General features: G+C 39.3%; 1 protein-coding gene across 1 annotated transcript; it reads right to left on the reverse strand.

The window, feature by feature from the left end:
* Positions 1 to 13,274: 13,274 nt before the first annotated feature.
* Positions 13,275 to 17,373, reverse strand: LOC148216533 (SUN domain-containing protein 3-like). The gene is made up of 4 exons (XM_088135817.1): positions 17,308 to 17,373; positions 16,004 to 16,171; positions 15,112 to 15,207; positions 13,275 to 13,379 (listed from the first exon to the last, which is right to left on the reverse strand). Exons 1-4 carry the CDS (start codon positions 17,356 to 17,358, stop codon positions 13,275 to 13,277), a joined length of 420 nt encoding a protein of 139 aa, XP_087991943.1. The 5' UTR covers positions 17,359 to 17,373.
* Between the last annotated feature and the right edge of the window lie 1,246 nt (positions 17,374 to 18,619).

An 18,619-nucleotide genomic window follows, 5' to 3' on the forward strand; every position in this document is an offset into this window, starting at 1 on the left:
TGTGTTATCCTGCCCTCTATTGCAAAATTTGAACAATAAGATTCAATCACCATAGAAGCAGAACAGGTATAGAAGCTGCCTGAACGTGAGCCCCACCAGTGCCACTGAAGGCAATCAAGGGGACTGTTAGTGGCATCAAGGCAGAAGATTGTCCAGGAGAGTCAGCTGACTGAATCAGTTTGCAACATGTTTTCCTTTAAATCTGTCCCCCTTTATGTCTTTTTAAAATAGTATAAAAAATCATATTTAAATCTATTTTGTTTAGAGCTAAGAACTACATTGGAGTTGCCCAAATGTTCAGATATATTTCTGAATCTGAGCACTGAGGGCCACATCAATTCCTAGCAGAATTCACAATGCTTAGATCCCCTCAGCAGTTTATTTTGGGGGGGAGGGATAGAGATCCCTTCCACAAGAAGTGGGGGATGCTACTCATTTCTCAAGGGCATTTAAGCTATGATGATTGACTACAAAATATACACATACTGTTCCCTCTTTCTATTTTCCCTGCAAGAATAGCCCTGTGAGGTAAGTTGGGCTGAGGGAGAGTGAGTGGTCCAAAGTCACCTGGTGAACTTCCATGGCTGAGGGTGGTCTTCCAGTTCAACCCCTTCACCACTCTTCCACACTGGCTGTGTACTGTATGTGTTTTTCCATAGCCACAGGGGAACAACCAGACAAAGTAGTGTTTATTGGTGATTCAGCAGATTTCATCTGGCAGTCCTCTTCACCCTTGATGGCTGCCTGCTTGAAAGCTGCCCACTCTTTCCATCTTAACTGCATTCAAGAGATGCCCATTTCTCCTCCAAGTCGCTAAGTGTTCTTGCCCCTCCTCGGCTGCCATTCTTCAAGGTGAGGAAGAAAGTCATTCCCATCGCTGCTGCCTGATCCTCTTAAGCAGAGATTACAGACATTATTACAATTAAACTAGGCACCTTCTGCAAGTATGTGCTCCACCCCTGAACTCTAAACTCTTCTCTGATTGTCCTTTTTAAACTAGTCAAATATATTTATTGTCAACAAGTCAGTTTATTACCTCTATCCTTCTTTTGCTTGTCTTTTTGGAGGATCAGTTATTTCTAATAGAGGTTTGGTGTACTCTAGTGGCTATAGAAAGGCATTGCATGTACATTCATATCTGTTCCCAGAAAAATATCAGCAGTCTTTGCCTTACATCTCCAGCCCTTGGTGTGGCAATCACATCAGTTTCTCTTAAATTCAGTGGACACAGGGATAATATTTTATTCATACATTCTGGCATCACAGTTGTCCGGATCCAGATTTGGTCCCTGTTAAAGAGACCCTCTGAAAAGAAATGGAAGTTAAGGTCAACTAATTTGTTTGATTGCAATAAGGCCAATCTAAGCATGATTAAGCCAGGAATGAATTGAATGTGTATATGATATATCCATGAGATGATACCACACCAAATCATCTACCCTCTTCCATATTTCTGAGCAGTCTGTAAACCACTCAGTCACAATTTCCATTCAGTCTGTCTTTGCATCACATTTACTCACTAATTTCTCCCTCAAAAGTGGAAACAGACCTGACCTTGTTTTACTGCCCACAGAAATGTAGCTTCATGTTTTCAGATGAATCTAAACAATATATGTATCAACATCATTAACACCATGAATAACTTCCTAAGAGGGCCATGCTCAGTACTTTTCCCCCACAAATGATTGGGTTTAAAATTATAGATACAAGTGAAATTTACAAGAAAAAGGAGCAATAGACTCCAGTCCCACCAACCCCCAAAGAGGAATACACCCAGTCTGGAACTCGTGGAAATACTTCAATTTTCTTGAGGAAAAGAATGTCAGGGAGGTTTTTTTTTTTTTTGAAAAAAGACACCTTCTCTCAACCAGCCATGAGAGGAAAGCTCAAAATTTGGGACAGATTGACATTCCTTGGCCAAAGGTGAAGCATTTCATTACTATATAGCAGTGTTTCTCAACCTTGGCCACTTTAAGATGTGTGGACTTCAACTCCAAGAATTTCCCAGCCAGCATGCTGGCTGGGGAATTCTGGGAGTTGAAGTCCACACATCTTTAAATGGCCAAGGTTGAGAAACACTGCTATATAGCGTAGTGAGGAAGTAGGATTGTATAGCGGGGCAAGATATTTTCTTTCCTTTCTCTTTAAACATCCCTTTATAGTGCAGGGAGGTGGGATTTTTAAACATCTTGATAGGCATTCTCCCTTCTGCATATTCACCTATGAGAGTTTAAGCGAGTCAATTCCTTATCTTCCCCTGCCTAGTAGACAGTTGGGTTTTCAGCCTATCCCTAACATTCCAGGTCTTAATCATTGTCAACGATCAGCAAAATGGATTGAGTTCCACCATGTGGTCCATTTCTTGTCCTTTGCCTCCACTCTACCCTTTATTTTTCCTCCATGTCTCAAGGCAAAAGGAATAGCTGCTCACACAAATGTCCAAGATTCTAGCAAAGTTCAGTGTCTGCATGATTCTTCCCCACCCTGTTGAAAAAGTAAGTAAACAAAAATCTGAAACAAACCAAAGGCATTCAGCTCCCCTGAATTAATATTTCTTCCCCAAGTCCCCAGGCTGGACAACTAAGAGCTAAACCAAGACCAATCCCAAGATGGTTTCAACAGAACTAGCCACACGGAATACTTGAATGGCATTCTTTACAGTTTCTACCTGTTGTTCCCAATGGCCAGTGTTGTTTATGTGAAAACATTTTCCCCCTAATAAAACACACCCACCCCTTTGGACTGCAATCAGCAGATTGAACGCTCTGTGATTCTGCAGCACCCCGGCACTAATGAGGAGATAGGAAGAGAGCCGGTATTGGTGGCATACTGCAACCTGAGGCTCAGGGATTGCCTCCCGGTTCCTCCTCTATATTCTGTTTTCCTTCAGGGGTTTCAAACCATGAGAGTTTGCAACCACCAACTGAATGAAAATTCCTCGGGTGATACTATTCAGACTATAGCTCTGGTTTGCCAATTGATCAATAGAATAAGTTGTATTTCCTGCAAGGAGCTGTGAGAGCATAACAGCCTCATCAAATTATAAGCTATCCTTTAATATGCACAAAGGATCGTTTAAATGAATAGAGTTAAAAATAGGTATGATTCTCTATCGCCTTGTTTACACTTTGATATTGTGGAAGAGTCGCCTTTTGATCTCCATGCAGCTGTAACAAAATTAGGTCTCGAAACATAATTGCAGTGGCCTTCATGGACCAGACTGGAAACTAGGGAAGGAACAGAGGCCATTACCTGTAAGATTACCTCAGGTCCATCATACCCGCAAAAGTCTTAATCCAATTATTTGCTTCCCATTAGGCCCCACACGGAAAATCTATCAAGTTGTTTTGACAGAGAATGGTGAAATCTGGCAGCTCTACCCTCAATTCCACTCCAACTTCAGAATACAAATGATTAAAATGGGTACAAATCCAACAATTGACTAACAAAAGCAAACAGGATAGATCCTGAAAGGCAGTAATAATGCTTTCTAAAGGGCTGCCAGGGAATAACCCATCAAATACTAACAAATCCCACAAATAAAAAGACCTAAATGAATAAAGAGGGAGCCAGTTTGGTGTATTGGTTAAGGCATCAGGCTAGAAACCAGGAGACCCGGAGTTCTACTCCCACCTTAGGCATGAAGCCAGCTGGGTGACCTTGGGCCAGTCACTCTCTCTCAGCCCTAGGAAGGAAGCAATGGCAAACCACTGCAGTGGCTTGTCCAGGCAGTCATCAGGAGTCAAGACTGACTCGAAGGCACCAAAAACAGGGGGGGAAAATAATAACCATGTACACTAGGAATTATTTACTGTTTTGTGCCATAACCCCCAGGATGCAAAGAGTATAGAGGATGGCCTTGATGAACAGAAGGAAGATCCATTACCAGGCAGTGATCAGATATATGCGGCTTGAGCCCATAGCAAGAAAGAGATTTAAGAAAACGCCTCAGACAATGTTCTTCCTTCCTCCTTCATCTCTCTCCTCTTGCCTCCTTTCAGTAATTAGCTGAGAGGTATAGTTTTTAAAAAAGAGGCAGACAGATAGTTTGATGTAGGGTTTAAAGGTACCAAAGTAGAAACTGGGGGACTGTGAGCTCTAGACCCGTCTTAGGCACGAAGCCAGCTGGGTGTCCTTGGGCCAGTCACATTCTCTCAGCCCTGGGAAGCAGGCAAGGACAAACCACTTCCAAAAAACCTTGCCAAGAAAACAGCAGGGACTGGTCCAGGCAGTCACCAACACTGACTTGAAGGCATAATAAATAAACAAACAAACATAAATTTAAAAGAATTTTTTTTTAAAAAAACCTTCATGACTGGGAGAATTATCTCCAGTGCCGGTGCTTGCAAAATCACAGCTTGCATATCCTTTCAAATTTTTGCCAACTTTTCAAACCCAATTGAGTTCCGCTCAACATACTGCATCCCCTTCTGGTTTCCCAGTGTATCTCAAGGTGCAGGGGAAACCCAAACCAAATTGCACAGGGTCTGTAGCCAGCAGAGACAGTATTAGCTTTAATAGGAAATACCTCTTCCCACCCAATGAAGCCATCTACCCCAACAGGTATGTGGGCATAGCTTTCTTTTGTTCATAGGAAGCCTTCCACATAATCTATAAAAATATTATTCCATGGTCCAGTTTGCTATTGACCACAAGGAGGTGATTGTAATTTAGAATAATCTCCTTTTTTTTTTCCTAATAGGCATTCTGCACAATTAGAAACAACTTGATGGACAATTTGGCATTGGTTAGGCCTGTTGCAACCTGATGTACCTTAGCCAAAGTTTTTTCCTTCCCTTCTGGCCCATGTTGTGAATGCCAAAAACAATTTGCTCTTTTTCTCCTAATTTCTCACAACAGCAATAGTACAAGTCATTTTAGCAAGTTGCTTAGAATAAGTGTCAGCCTCAGACATCCCCATCCAAGAATCAGTAGAAGAATGGGCTTTTATCCAATAAACAGAACCCTGAAATTGGTTCCAACAGGAAAAGACATTTGTCCAAATATCCATATGTGTTAAAAATTTTCCAGATGAAGAAACCCGTTGGTCATGAGCCCAATATCGCTGTGATAAGCAATTCCTTTTATAACATATTTGCTATCCGTTATAATGCAAACTGAGGCCGGAGCAGCATTTAAAATATGATGTAAACCTTGTTGGGCTGCTACCAATTCAACTTTATGGGCAGTAAATGAATTTGGCAAGAAATCACTCAACTGATGACCTGTATTAGTTATGTCAGCCCAAGAAGTAACCCTTGCGCCTTCTTCCCACTAGGAGGTACTCTCTATAACCTAAATACTGTAAGTTGGTCAGGTTGGAGCGCAGTTAGGGGGGGAGGAGGGTAATTAGGCTCTACTATTCAATCTCTAAAAAAACAATCATACTTTGCTCTTGTAGCGATTCAGAGAGTAAGTTTGTTTTCAACAAGTTTTCTAGAATGACTCATCTTGGGGTTAAATAAACTGTCCCCTGGCTGAATGTTTAGCCAAAACAGTAAGCATATGGTGGACTTGCAAAATGCATTTTATTTTTTTATAATAATTTGTATTAAAAGTTTTAGTTACAACAGTAAAGGATCATACAAACTAAAAAAGAAAAAAGAAAAGCAAAAGCAAAAGCAAAAAAAAAAAAAAGCCCTAAGAAAGCAACATTCCACCCTTATCACAAGAAGTATTAACAATTTTATAATCTTTTAACCTCCTCTTAATTAACAGATATAAAACTCTTCATCCCATAACTTATCTCTTAATTATAGACAAATCCAATAAGTAACATCTTCTCCAATCCAGGTGTCAGCAAAAAGTTCAAACAGAACCCTAAAATAATAACATGAATTAACGTATATAAAACTCAACATTCCACATCTCAACTCTTAACTGTAAGCAAAACCACATTTAAGAGCCATAAAGTGGTTACATCACAAGCTCACAAATATCCCTTCTTCTAGAGTAACTGTAAGGAAAAAAGCTTAAACACCATGTTAACTGTAAGCAAACCCAATACACAACACTTTTCCATTCCAAATGCCAACAGTTCCAAAGAGAACCATCCCAAACACCAACATATCCCATTCAAATAAACGTTCCATATCTCAATTCTTAACTATAAACAAATCCCCATTTAGCAAGTATAAAGTTATTCTAATATAAACAAAAGACTAAAATTTAACAAAGAAGGATATTTTCTCCTTCAAAAAGAACAAGTTCACAAAACCTGAAATGACAGTGAAATACAGAGCCAGTTTAAATGCTGTCAGATTAGGATACATAAAGTAACTATAGGGGGAAAAGCTTAAACATCATGTTAAATGTAAGCAAATCTAATAAGCATCATTTTTCCAGTCCAAATATTTATTTTATTTGTTTATTTTATTAATCAAATTTATACGCCGCCTACCTCACTGTATAAGTGATTCTAGGCGGCTTACAAGTAAAAAAGTGATTAAAAAAAGATTAAAATCTTTACAAAAATATACAAAAGCTAAAAAACAAAGAGAATGTGCTCAGACCACCAACCACCATTGGTTCCCCGTGCTAATTGACAGGGCCAGGTCTTAATGCTCAAATATCAGCAAATCCAAAAAGAACCACCCAAAATAGCAATATGTCCCATTTTAGCCCCAGTCAAATAAAGTGACTTTGTGTTCTTTCCTTTTGCACAAAACAATCTTGCTCTTTAATCTATTCAGAGGATTGTTGATCCTTGTTTCAAATTTCTTCAATACTTTATACAGTCTCTTTTGTAATCTAGCAAAAAGAAATACTTGTAATTGCTCTCTGGGATTGTCATTTTTATTTCTTAATTTTTAAAGCTTCATCCAATTTTTTCTTTACATCTAATGACAATTTCTTATTCAAATTCTCATTCATGTTGTTCTCAGGTAGATTTTGTTGTGTATCTTTTTATGTAACATCTTCTTCTGGAAACAGACTGCTCCCAAAAATATACAACACAGCTGACATACAGTAATTTATTCAAAGTCCCTGCACAATTCCCAGTGCAGTTCCTCAAAGATATCTCTGAATGCCATTATAAGTTACTTATCTTGTTATGACTCCAATATCAAAAACAGTTTTTCTTTCCCACAAAAATGCATTTATTCTTTAAGATTAATTTCAAAGTCTTAATATTCAAAATCCAATATTCCAGTGTTTCCTAAGCCTTTAATCCATTTAAAACTTTCTAACCAAAACCTTGTCTTGCTTTTTGCTGTTTATTTTAAATTAAAGATTATAAAGATGCATCTTCATTTTCTTATGTTAATGATTGAAGGCACTCACCCAGTGTTGGCAGTTTTGTCACTCTGAAGATGTCTAACTTCTTTGAAGCAGTTAATAGGCAATTTCCAAAAGTGGATAGCAAGGGAAGTGCAAATTTAGCGTCCTTGAAAAGGCTCCCTTTGTGGCTGGAGCAACTATGGCAAATTCCCTTATCTCCCTTACTCCCACCCTCCAGAGACCACTGTCTTGTGTCTCCTCATGAGGAGCAACCCTAAGGAGAATAGCTTGGGCAATCTTATATCCTCTCTTTGTCCAGAGAGGATCAAAGGAGCCAATCTACTCGTCAGCTCCCTGTTCATGGCCACAGATGTTAGCTCCGCTTTTTGCAGACTGTCTTCAGTCAGCCATCTTCCTTGGAAGTCTTGCAAAATGCATTTTAAAGGAGAATGAGGACTTTGTAAAATCATAGGAGTCATTCTCAAGAAAAGTTTGAAGGTTTGTAAAGCCCCTACAACAAAGCCACCACTTTCTCACGCAGAGAATAGCATTGCTCAGGGCCAGTAAGAATACAGTAATCATAAGCTATTGGAACTCATTCATTTTCTAGAGCTGCTACATTGGCCAGGTAGGCAGGATCCCTGCATCCAATCCAACAGCACTCAAGGGTTTTTAGCTCCCCACATGGATTTCCTTCAATGCCCAATTGAACTACAGTCTTTGTATGATATCAGACATTGTTCTGTTTCTATCCACTGCCTAGGGCACTTCTAATCCAGAAATAAATTGATGCCACAGAAAACAATATAAAAATTCCATAGGGTCTTCTTTCCCCTGCCAATCTCCTACAGCTGTAAATTACCTGGATTCTGGCATAAAATCTTGAATCATATTCTTCATTATCAAGATCAAGCCATACAAGCTCTCCATTTACTCCAGGCTCCAGAGTAGGACATTCAAATATGCTCTTGAACTTGGTCAAAGTGATTGTAATGGAGGCCTTATTGATGCAATTTCCATATCCTTTTTAATCCTACGTCCCAGATTACTGGCCTGTTGTAATTCTGCCCCTGACAAGGATACCTCTGTGAATGTTCTTTCAGTATCCATATATTCATTATTTTCTCTTCACTGCCACCAGCTACAAGTAGTGATTATAAGCTACTGATGCCCTAATAGGATTATGGCAAAAGTCATCAAGTTAATATTTTTCCTCACAACAGAGAAAATCAAAATCTTCATATAGGTCTTCATCCTCTCGTAGGATAAGTAATTTGGTAAGTGTCAGAATCCTCGCAAGATTTAATAGTAGATTTTACTGTTGGCTAGTTGGTATTTGCTTTTTACATGCTGCGGTTCTGCCATTGTACAAGGGGGGGGGGGGGGGAGGGAATGGCGGGAAAACAGATGAAGCACCATTAGAGGCAGATGGCTCCTTATCACAGGCGCTGGAATGCTCAAGGCCGTACCAGCGGGAGAATCAGGAGACTAAGGAGGCAAGGCGGGTGAGGAGGGAAAAAGTAGAAAAAACAGCTTTTGGCGCACAGAGGCTTAGTCTTAGCAATGCTTTGGAACTGTACACTTGTTCTCAATAAATGAACTTTCTTTTGAATCAATATTGGTTGCAAGGAAAGTTACTGGACTTGGGAGCAGCGGGTGGCAGATCATTACAGTAAGGTTGCTGAGAGACTTGCCCCTTTAAATCATCCACCTGAAAACAACTCATGGGACGAACTCATTTCTGATTTGAGGGCCGTTTCCTCACCAAATCCCAAAGGGCCTCAATTTCCAATTCTTGGGACATACATAAGAGTTCTACTGATTCCCCTCAGATCTGCCATTTGACAAATAATCTATCTGGAGTACATGGTGACCCCTGTTAAGTTGATCTAAATTCTCCTTCAAAGAGGAACTTTAAGATCATAATTTAAAACATGGTCTAATTGGATTAATTCTACATCAAATAGCTATGACATATGTTTGCTTCTTTCTTCCTCTTAAGTTATATAGTTTAAAAACTCCAGTTTCACCTCTCTTCCATTCTGTACATTTCTTATTTTGTCCTGCAAAACCTCCCAGAGTAGGCCTATATGTCCCACCAGTTGGCCCATTATTTTACAGTTACAACCTAACAATCCTTTCTCCTCAATATTCTCCCTTGCAGCTGTCACCTGAGAGGCAGGTGGCATCTTGGCACCCTTTCCTTGCCAAGCAACCTCAGACTTCCCAGTCAGGGCAGTTGGGTCCAATTTTCAACTGAATCATTTCAGTTCTCCCTCAGAATTCTGTTTCTACCTGGAATTTGGGTGGAATCCTACTCAAAAGAAAAAAATCCAGGCCCTGTTCCAATTCAAAATACTGCTTTTAGAGAAGTTTATTGCATGTCCTGCCAACGACACCAAGAAAAATATGTCACCCATGGATACTTGCAGGTGCTCACTGTCCCATTTATTGTCAATCACTCTTCTTTCACTGCCTGTAAGGACATGTGTAGCACATTCTTCCCCTTGCTAGGTTTTCTCGTAGCCTGGGGCTGGGGCAACTGCAGGGGAGTGATACACAGTCCTGATCTACAGTAGGTGTTAATATGGGAACAAACACTCACATATTCAACATGAAGAGGTTCCTTTGGAATATGTAGAAACAAAATATTTAAGCAGCAACAATTAAATTTACTAGTTTATGAAATTAAATAAAGCTCCACACTTTTACACTGTACTTACCCTCACTTACCTACAGACAAAAAACAAACCCACTACACTGGGTTCATCAGACACTAACTAGGGGAATGAGAACTACCAGCTCTGGGCACAGGAGTGGCGCAGTTGCTCCTCTTCCAGTCCTGCCTTTTATACTGTCCAGTGTTGCTGAGTAGACATCTGCTGTTGGATCTGTGGCCAAGGATTCTGAGGTAGAATCAGCCGTATCACATCGGCCCTCTCTGCAGCCATCATCCTGCCCACAACACTGGTGATTCCAGTTTTTCCTCTCTGCCTTTGTGCCTGCGTTATATTGCTTCCTAACATGGGATTTTATTCCATCCCACCCCCAGAAGTTAAAACATAAAGTCTTTCTCGAGTCAAGCTTGCCTCCAGGTAGTATGTAGACACCCCCATGCAGTTGACCTGGTAACAATACAAATCACTGGTACATTCTGAGATCATTTTTCTTTCCTTCCCAGTCAACTCCACAGCCCTGCAATTCCCTGGTTATCTCCCATCCAAGGTGCAACCCTGCTTCTTCATGATCAACCAAATCAGCACAAGGGGCAATGGAGACAGGAGGTCCTATCCTCAGCATTTAAATAGAATCATCATCTTCATCATCATCATCATCATTATTTTACAAGCTCATTATTGCCTTTTCTTATCTGTTTAGAGCTATTTTGAAGCTAGCTCATTTATCCTTGTGAAAGTGTGGGTCCTATTTGTCAATCTTTAGGAGACATGCAAATTCTAAGGATGTCCAATAAGAGATTTTATTTCTTTTTAAAACTTAACTAAGCTCCCCTGTCTTTTATAAAGAAAGCCCTCAATTCCTTTAGCTTTAAATCTAGAATTCCCCTTTCCTGCCATTCAAAAATTAAATGATGATATCATTCTTCTAAGAAACAATTGAAGTTTCAGAGAGCTTTTTCATTTGAAGAAAATAATTGTACTGAATAATTCATCAAATAGTTTGGGGAATATTTTATCTTCATCAAATAGTTGTTTTTAACATGACTTTTAATTGACCAATTCAAATCCTTCTACATGCCACTCCTTTATTTTAGGGTAGCCCCCTGGTATTCCCAGGCTGCTGGGCATTCAATCCCAAGAAGTAATTATTAGAATTACAGGTAGACATATAACTCTAATAATGGGAAGTGGCTACATGTATGAGCTGACAGCCATGCCAGTCTATCTCAGCCATGAGCTCCTTTTAGGTAGTTCCTACACAGGCACACAATGCTTAAGGCCCATCCCTAGAAGTTGTACGTTATTTGGACCGTAAATGAAGATCCAACTATTATAAGTAAACTATTATTTACTTAACTTCACAACAACAACGAAAAAGAGACTGTGGCCCTAGATATTTCACCAAGCTGTATTCTGAAAGTTTTACATGAAGGTGCATTTTCTTTTTATTTCAAATATTCTTCTTTGTTCAAACAGCATCATATAAATAAGGGGCTTTTTCAAAGTGAGGAAAATTAGAGAAATCACCATTCTGCTAGCCTAGACCATTGATTTATTTGTTTTCTCCCTAATTGTTTTCTGAAGCTAACTAATAAATTAAGAGGATTGAATGTCTACCTATCTGTGTGAATTAGGATCAGACTAAAGCAATTTTCTTCAAACAGGTGCTATCCAAATGTGTTGAATGTGGGTATACGTCTGTGCGCATGCAAAACAGTAATACAGCCAGCTACCAGGCAAAGCAAGCTGCGTTCACTTCCAAACTTCTAGCTCTGTTTCACCATTTTATTTCTTCTCCCTGCAGAGGGCTGCAGATGCTAAAGGATAAAAGGGAAAAAGCCCATAGTAGTCGCTCTGTAGATTTGCCATATCTGGGGAAAAAAAGAAGCCTTTATAGTAAGTGTTTGGTAGGCTAATTTTTCACCGGCAGCACTTGTTCAGAAAAAACACAATAGATTTGTTCATAAGAATTGCATCTTTTGGTTTTTGGAAGCCACACCTTTACCAAACCATACAAGCCAAAAGTTCTTGGGCTCACTTCAAGGAAATGTGTAACAGATAAGCATTAGATTTCCTGTAGCTTAAATGCAGCCATAACCAAACGCCCTTCCATTTGTGGCATAGCCTGCGCTCTGGCCCACTTTGATCTTGGACACACACCTGTCCTTTTCATTTACTGTTGCTGACCCTAACTGAGCAAGTCAGTAGCAGATTAAAGTTTAGGAGACTAGTTGGTAAAATGGATTGTAATCCATTGAGTGTTTTATCCTGCCTTTAAGCCATCACCGAATGCATCCGAAGTTTAATTGTGCCTAAGAATACTGTTTTACCTTTCAATCTGTCATGCTTGCTTTATTCCATATTTGCAGTAGGTCTACATCTTCAACATAACATCTTCCCCTTGTCTTTTTCACTGGGAATCTCTCACAACCACCCCTTCATTGGGATCACAGTTCCTGTATTGTAGATTGCTTTTCATCTGAAACATACAAATCCCTTGAGTCGTGCTTGCAGCCTGAGAATTACATAGGTAAGTCCATGGGATTTACTGTATTTTGGCAACAATTCACAAGGGATTTGTCATTGCCTTCCCTTGGGATTTTCTTGACATCCCAGTTTAGCCTGTTGCCCTGGGATTTCCCCTTGTGATCTTGCATCGACCAGTTGCTGTTGCAGCAGATACTCACGCATTGCTTCCTTTAGCTGCTATGTAGTCCTGGCCTCAAGTGCAGTGGGGCTTTCCTCACATATATCCAGGAAAGGGATACAAATTAAGGCAGGATTGTCCTTTTTTATCTCCAGTTCAGTTGCAGATCGTATCACAAGGCCCACACATGTACTCATGTTATGACTTGCTTTGGCTACCCACTCCACATTCCCCCTCTCCCTCTCAAGCAATATTCACTCTCACTAACTAAATAGCCTCTCTTGTGCATCTGGGAAAACTGGCTCCAGATCATGAAAACTGCCATCATAATAAATTGATTACATTTGACTGTGGTACAGGTTCTTAGATGCAAAAGCATATCTGCGTTCCAGCTGAATGCAAGTGGAAGAGGCTATCAATAGCTCTCAGGCAGGCAATATATTCACCTTAAGGTTCCTACTCTCAAAGGTTGCCATGCATTTAGCAAATATTATTTATAGGATCCATTGTTAGCAAAGTTTTAGATAAACTGAACACTTATTTAATTTCTTTTTCTGATCCTGAATACAGTGTTGATATCTCCAACCACCAAACAAGTTACAGACTAAAACAACATTGGGACACCTTAAAAGAATAACAGCTGATAGACCAATGTATCTTGATAACAATAGGAATACACCATTATGTATTTATTATATTGATTTTTTCTGTTCATTCTATCAACACATTCATTCTCCATATACCCGAAATCCATAGATGCATGTGTAGTTTGGATTATTCCAATTAGTCAAAATCTTCAAGAGCAGGTAGTTAAATTTATCTAAAGTTGCTCCCTGAAAATAAAATAAGAGGGACAGGGACAGTGGAATACAGATGCCAAGGTTACTAGCCACCACCTATACAATATAGATTGTTGCAATCCTGCTTCTCTCCCCCACCCTAATATTCTGAAGTCAAAATATATTAGCAGAGTGACATGGAAGTGGCTTAAATACAACAGCTGGAACCTTTGTTCCACCAGCTCTTCAAGGATAGATTGGAAAAAAGCTAGCAATACGACTGTCTTAATCAGATTTCTTGCTTAGTTTGGGTTTGAGTAAAAAATGGCATCCAACTCTGGGGATGTATCAAAGCCAGGTTGTAATCGACATACTCATTGAAAAAGAGAGAGCAAATCAATTTCTATCAGAATATATATGGATCTAAATCTATTAAATTATACTGAGATTAGAAGTGACTTTAAGTGTTGATGACCCAATGAACTCAGGCCTTAGAGAGAATAGACATTTGTGTGTACAATATACCTACCGAAGGGCATTGCATACACTAAGAAAGACATGGTACTAATTTGATAAATAAATATTATGGCCATCCTCTGGCCAACATGGAAGCTTGAGTGGTGCTTCCTTGGATTTGATTTCCTGGATCACTAGATGTTTTTGTTTATTTGTGATATTTAAAATTGCTGACAAATAACCAGGTTGAGCCTATGAGTCACTGCACATTTCATATTCCAACTGAGCACCAGATCAAGTCTCTAGAGACTTTCAGAGATTATAAAAGCCAAAACTCAATTCAGCCCTTTCTCTCTTTAAAACTGCAGTCTGTCTCCTTTGTTCCCTTTTACAGACCCATACAAGAAACATAATATTCCACCATCACAATGTTTTCTCAGTTTTCTTTGCAGAATAGACCAGAATGGGATGCTTTAATCTTTTTAATGCTAAACATTAGCTTCCTAGAAGTATATCACCTGAAAAACCTGGTCTATTAATGCCCTTTTATCATGTCCAAAAGACAGGTATTGCCTTAAACAAAATCCACTGTGATTTTGTTCCATTCTCAAAATTTTATAGTAAACAAGACGCAGACAGACAGGTCTTAAATCACTCTACTGACATTTCAGAATGATTGTAAATCATCTATGAGTGTGGGTTAACTTACACAATATATTTTCTGTAAATAACACTGTAAGCAATCCAGCTTTGCTGAAAGGATGTAGATTAATTTTGAACAACTAAAAATATCTCTTATATCAAGATGTCATTTTATTTCAATTGCTGAATCATTTTATTAGTTAGTTAAAATCGTTAGAGGTATTTGACTCAAGCAGCAGTTTCCTGCCCATTTACCTGTTTTATTTTACTTATTTACTTTGAATTTGCATATCAGTTGTACATATTACATTTTTAATATATGCTGTTAGATATTTGAGGGGCGTCTTTAGTGAGAGGCAGATGCCTGCTAAGTAAAATATTTGGACTCTATTAACTTCTCAAATTTCCAGACCAGCTACCTGCCAGAATGAAGAGTTGCTAGTCAACTAAGAAAAAATTAATAGTGATTGGCAATCTAAATTTAAACTAACTACAAATGATATTTTTGAAATGTTGGTAATGTTCTTCTAAATTGGCACTTGGCCTCATAACAGAGTGCAGTGATTGTAGCTTTTACCCAGACTTTCATGAGAAATCACATTATAGAAATGTGTGATAAAATTATTGCAAGATTCATTCTCAAATTCTTTGGTTGTGGCTTTTTTCCCCTCTGTACTCTGCAACCTACCTCTAATTTAAATGTTTGCAAAGGATATCCATTCACTCTGTAGACAAATGACCCAAAAAAATGTCCTTCCTCCTTCTCAAAATCATTTTTGAATCCCTGAAAAAGGCAAAAAGAAAAAATAATAAAGAATCCAAGCAGCGGCATCTGTTAAAATCAACAATATGCTAGTCAGAGGCTCATGATGCATCTCTTCTGAATGTATATTCAAAATGGGCAGAGCTTGCTTTCTGACATTCTGACCTCCCATGTGGATTTTGATCTTCCATGTGGATACCACTGAATCCAAACTGCATTTGAAAAAGCTAAAGCACCCATACGTGCCCTTCAAATGTCTCCATATCTGTAGACAGACAAATGGAGAAGGAGGGAGAAGGGGAGAGGCATCCATTCATACAGAGAGCTTTGTACAGTGGAAAGAATGTGTGACAAGAGGAACACCAAGGTTAGGAGTAAAACTTCTGAGGCTGGAGCTTGTGTGAAAGAAAGCAAAGATAAGCTTTACATTTTGGATGGTGATAGGAAAAGCCAAGTTGCTTATGTACAGCCATTACAGAGAGAGAATGTGTCATGTAAGACCCTGAACTGCATGGCTCAGAGCCAGAAGAGAAAAGTAAACTGAATTGAGAGAGGAAGTGATGAAAGTCCTGAGAATATCAATCTCATTAACAGAAGGCTTGCTACATAGAATCATACTAATTTGTTTAGATAAGGAAGGGAAATAAAAATTCCTCTGGTAACTATATCTCCATCTATTGTCCCTCAAGATCAATAAATTTACAGCAAAACAGGCTAGTAGATGCAGAGTTGAATTCCAACAATACAGACAAGCAAGAGACCGCTTCTCAACCCAGGAAAGAGGAATCTTTCTAATAAATATAAGAATGTTACTCACATAGACAGAGAAATTCTTTGGAGCACTGGTTATCTCTTCTGTATGAGAAATTGTCTTTGAAATATGATCCAGGGCTACTGTAGTCGGGCAGACAGCTTGAGACAATTTGATGATTACGTAACCTTGAGATCCCTGCATGGCCCAGCAATTCCCAGGGGAATTATCCCGCTGAAAACCAAACAATCTGTGAGTATCAGAAAACAGTAAAAGCAAGTCTTTGGATTTCTGAAAACTGTGTTTTGATATTAACTAACTTTAGAACAAAGTCATTCTTAAGTCACCTAAACTAAATGTCACAGTGTTAGATCAAGACTAAGTTGGTTGAACTCACGTTCAGTTGTAATTTAGGAGTTTCAAGGGAAAACCTGATGTCAATGGAACCTAAGTTCAAGTAAGCCAATCCAGTTTAAACTGAATGAACATTTTAACAAATTTTCACTAGAGTTAATTTTACAGAATTTATTTATTATATTAATTGGAAACTGCCTTCAACTGAACATTCTGTATATCTACTCAGAAGTAAGCCTATTTAGCAGAATTTAGTACCAGCAAGGGTGCTTAGGAGAAAGAGAGAGAGAGGAAGGAAGGAAGGAAGGAAGGAAGGAAGGAAGGAAGGAAGGAAGGAAGGAAGGAAGGAAGGAAGGAAGGAAGGAAGGAAGGAAGGGAGGGAGGGAGGGAGGAAGGATGGAAGGAAGGAAGGAAGGAAGGAAGGAAGGAAGGAAGGAAGGAAGGAAGGAAGGAAGGAAGGAAGGAAGGAAGGAAGGAAGGAAGGATTTCACATGCATGCACAGAAATAAAAACAGGGACATGTACATGTACACATACACATACATGCAGAAATAATAAAGAGAAGTTCTGTGTTCTTTAGAGAAGGATGAGCATTCACAAAAAGAATGGAGCATTAGTTATGAATAATACGAAACCATATATGGGATGAGGCACTAATCGTCTTAGTTTCTCTTTATAACGTAACCAGGTATTTTATAATAGGATCCCATTCAACAAGATCTCAAGGCATGAGTCCTGCCCCTTAAGACAAATAAACTCATCTATGATTAGAAAATGAGAAGCTCAAGATATTGGCACTCTTGCCCAAATGGCACATACAGCTGTACCTCAAGCTCTATAAAGCTGACTTTCCATTCATTCTCTATTACTCACCAATGTTTTAGTCTGACAATTGCCAGCTGGAAATAAGTGGACCAGATTTCTTCATGAGATGTTTGAAAGGCAATGGAGAGAAATGCAATCAAAACCTTTCAGGGAGGAGGGAGAGAAAATACTTTCTAAGGAACCCTTCCTACCTCTAAAATCACATCTGGTGACCGCACATAATCCCAGCAGAACCCCAACATGCAGACTTGTGCTCCCGTTTTAAAGCTGTTGCTGAATTTCACAACATAGGCACCTGCATAAAACAGGGAAGATTTCTCGTCAAGAATTAAAAGGAGTCACTAAGGACTGAACCAGAATGGGATGCTAATCAGAGGAGGCCAAACAAGTAGAAAGCAGGATATGAACCTATGTATCACGGCTTCAAGCTGTTTCAGTATGTATTGGTTCCCATACTTTAGCTTTTCACCCGTGACATGAATGTATTAATCTGTTCCCTGCCAGAACAGAGTGGGGTCTCCAGGTGACAGTTCAGTTCCAGGACTGGGGCAACATAACTAATTGTATGGGGTGGGGGGTGGGGGTGGGGGTGGGAGTAGGATTAAATTCATATTCTATCCTTCTGCCAAAGCAGAATAAATGAGAAAATGCTATTTCAGTCATGCAAATGGAATTTTAGAAAGGCTTCCTGCCTATTTTTAAGGGTCAGTCAGTGCTCCCATTGTGCAGATTCTTGCCTCTCCCAGTTTCCACACTTCAATCACAGTGATGTGCTGGTAAAGTTACAAAAATAAAAAAGGGCCATAATACAGTAATGAAGTTGCAGAGTTTTGGAAGTGACAGAAAGCTGTTAATGGTTTCCCACACATTTCTTTATATATATACATTAACAATCAATCTTCCTGTCCCACGGTTCCTCTGGGATTCTTTTTGCAAACAGTTGACAATGTTCCCAAATACATTTATAGAAAGGTAAGGTGCCCAAGGCAGGGAGAATACTAACATTTTTTTTCATTTTCTTTTTGGGAAGGAAATACTTGTGGCAGCACCTGAAGAGGCAGGAAGAATCACTCAGTTATAGGCAAGCTTGAAATAATTGCAAGTCAGCACTGACAGTTATTCACAAAATGGGCCTTGCTGGCTGGGGAATTCTGGGAGCTGAAGTCACACACATCTTCAAGCTATCAAGGTTGAGAAACACTGCTCTAAACTCACAACCAATAGATATACCTGTGCTCATAGAACCATGCTATGTAATAGATCTGTAAGTAGTTAATACAGGTAAAACCTCAGTGTTAATCCCTGTTTTTTGCTATATGACTGGTTTGACCCTGCAGTTTTCCTGTGCTGGGTCAGTCAGAAGTTGGTGTGAAACACAAAGCCAATGTGGTGTAGTGGTTAAGGTAAAGCTAAGGTTAAGGTTAAGGTTAAGACTGGCACTAGGGAGACCCAGGTTCTAGTCCACCATCAGCCAGAGAAGTTCATTAGGTGACTTGAAGCCAG

The sequence above is a fragment of the Python bivittatus genome, unplaced genomic scaffold, assembly GCF_059951505.1.
Source record: "Python bivittatus isolate LINGU-HERP-01145 unplaced genomic scaffold, Pbiv_v1 ctg000200_np1212, whole genome shotgun sequence".
In the NCBI taxonomy this organism is placed as follows: domain Eukaryota; kingdom Metazoa; phylum Chordata; class Lepidosauria; order Squamata; family Pythonidae; genus Python; species Python bivittatus.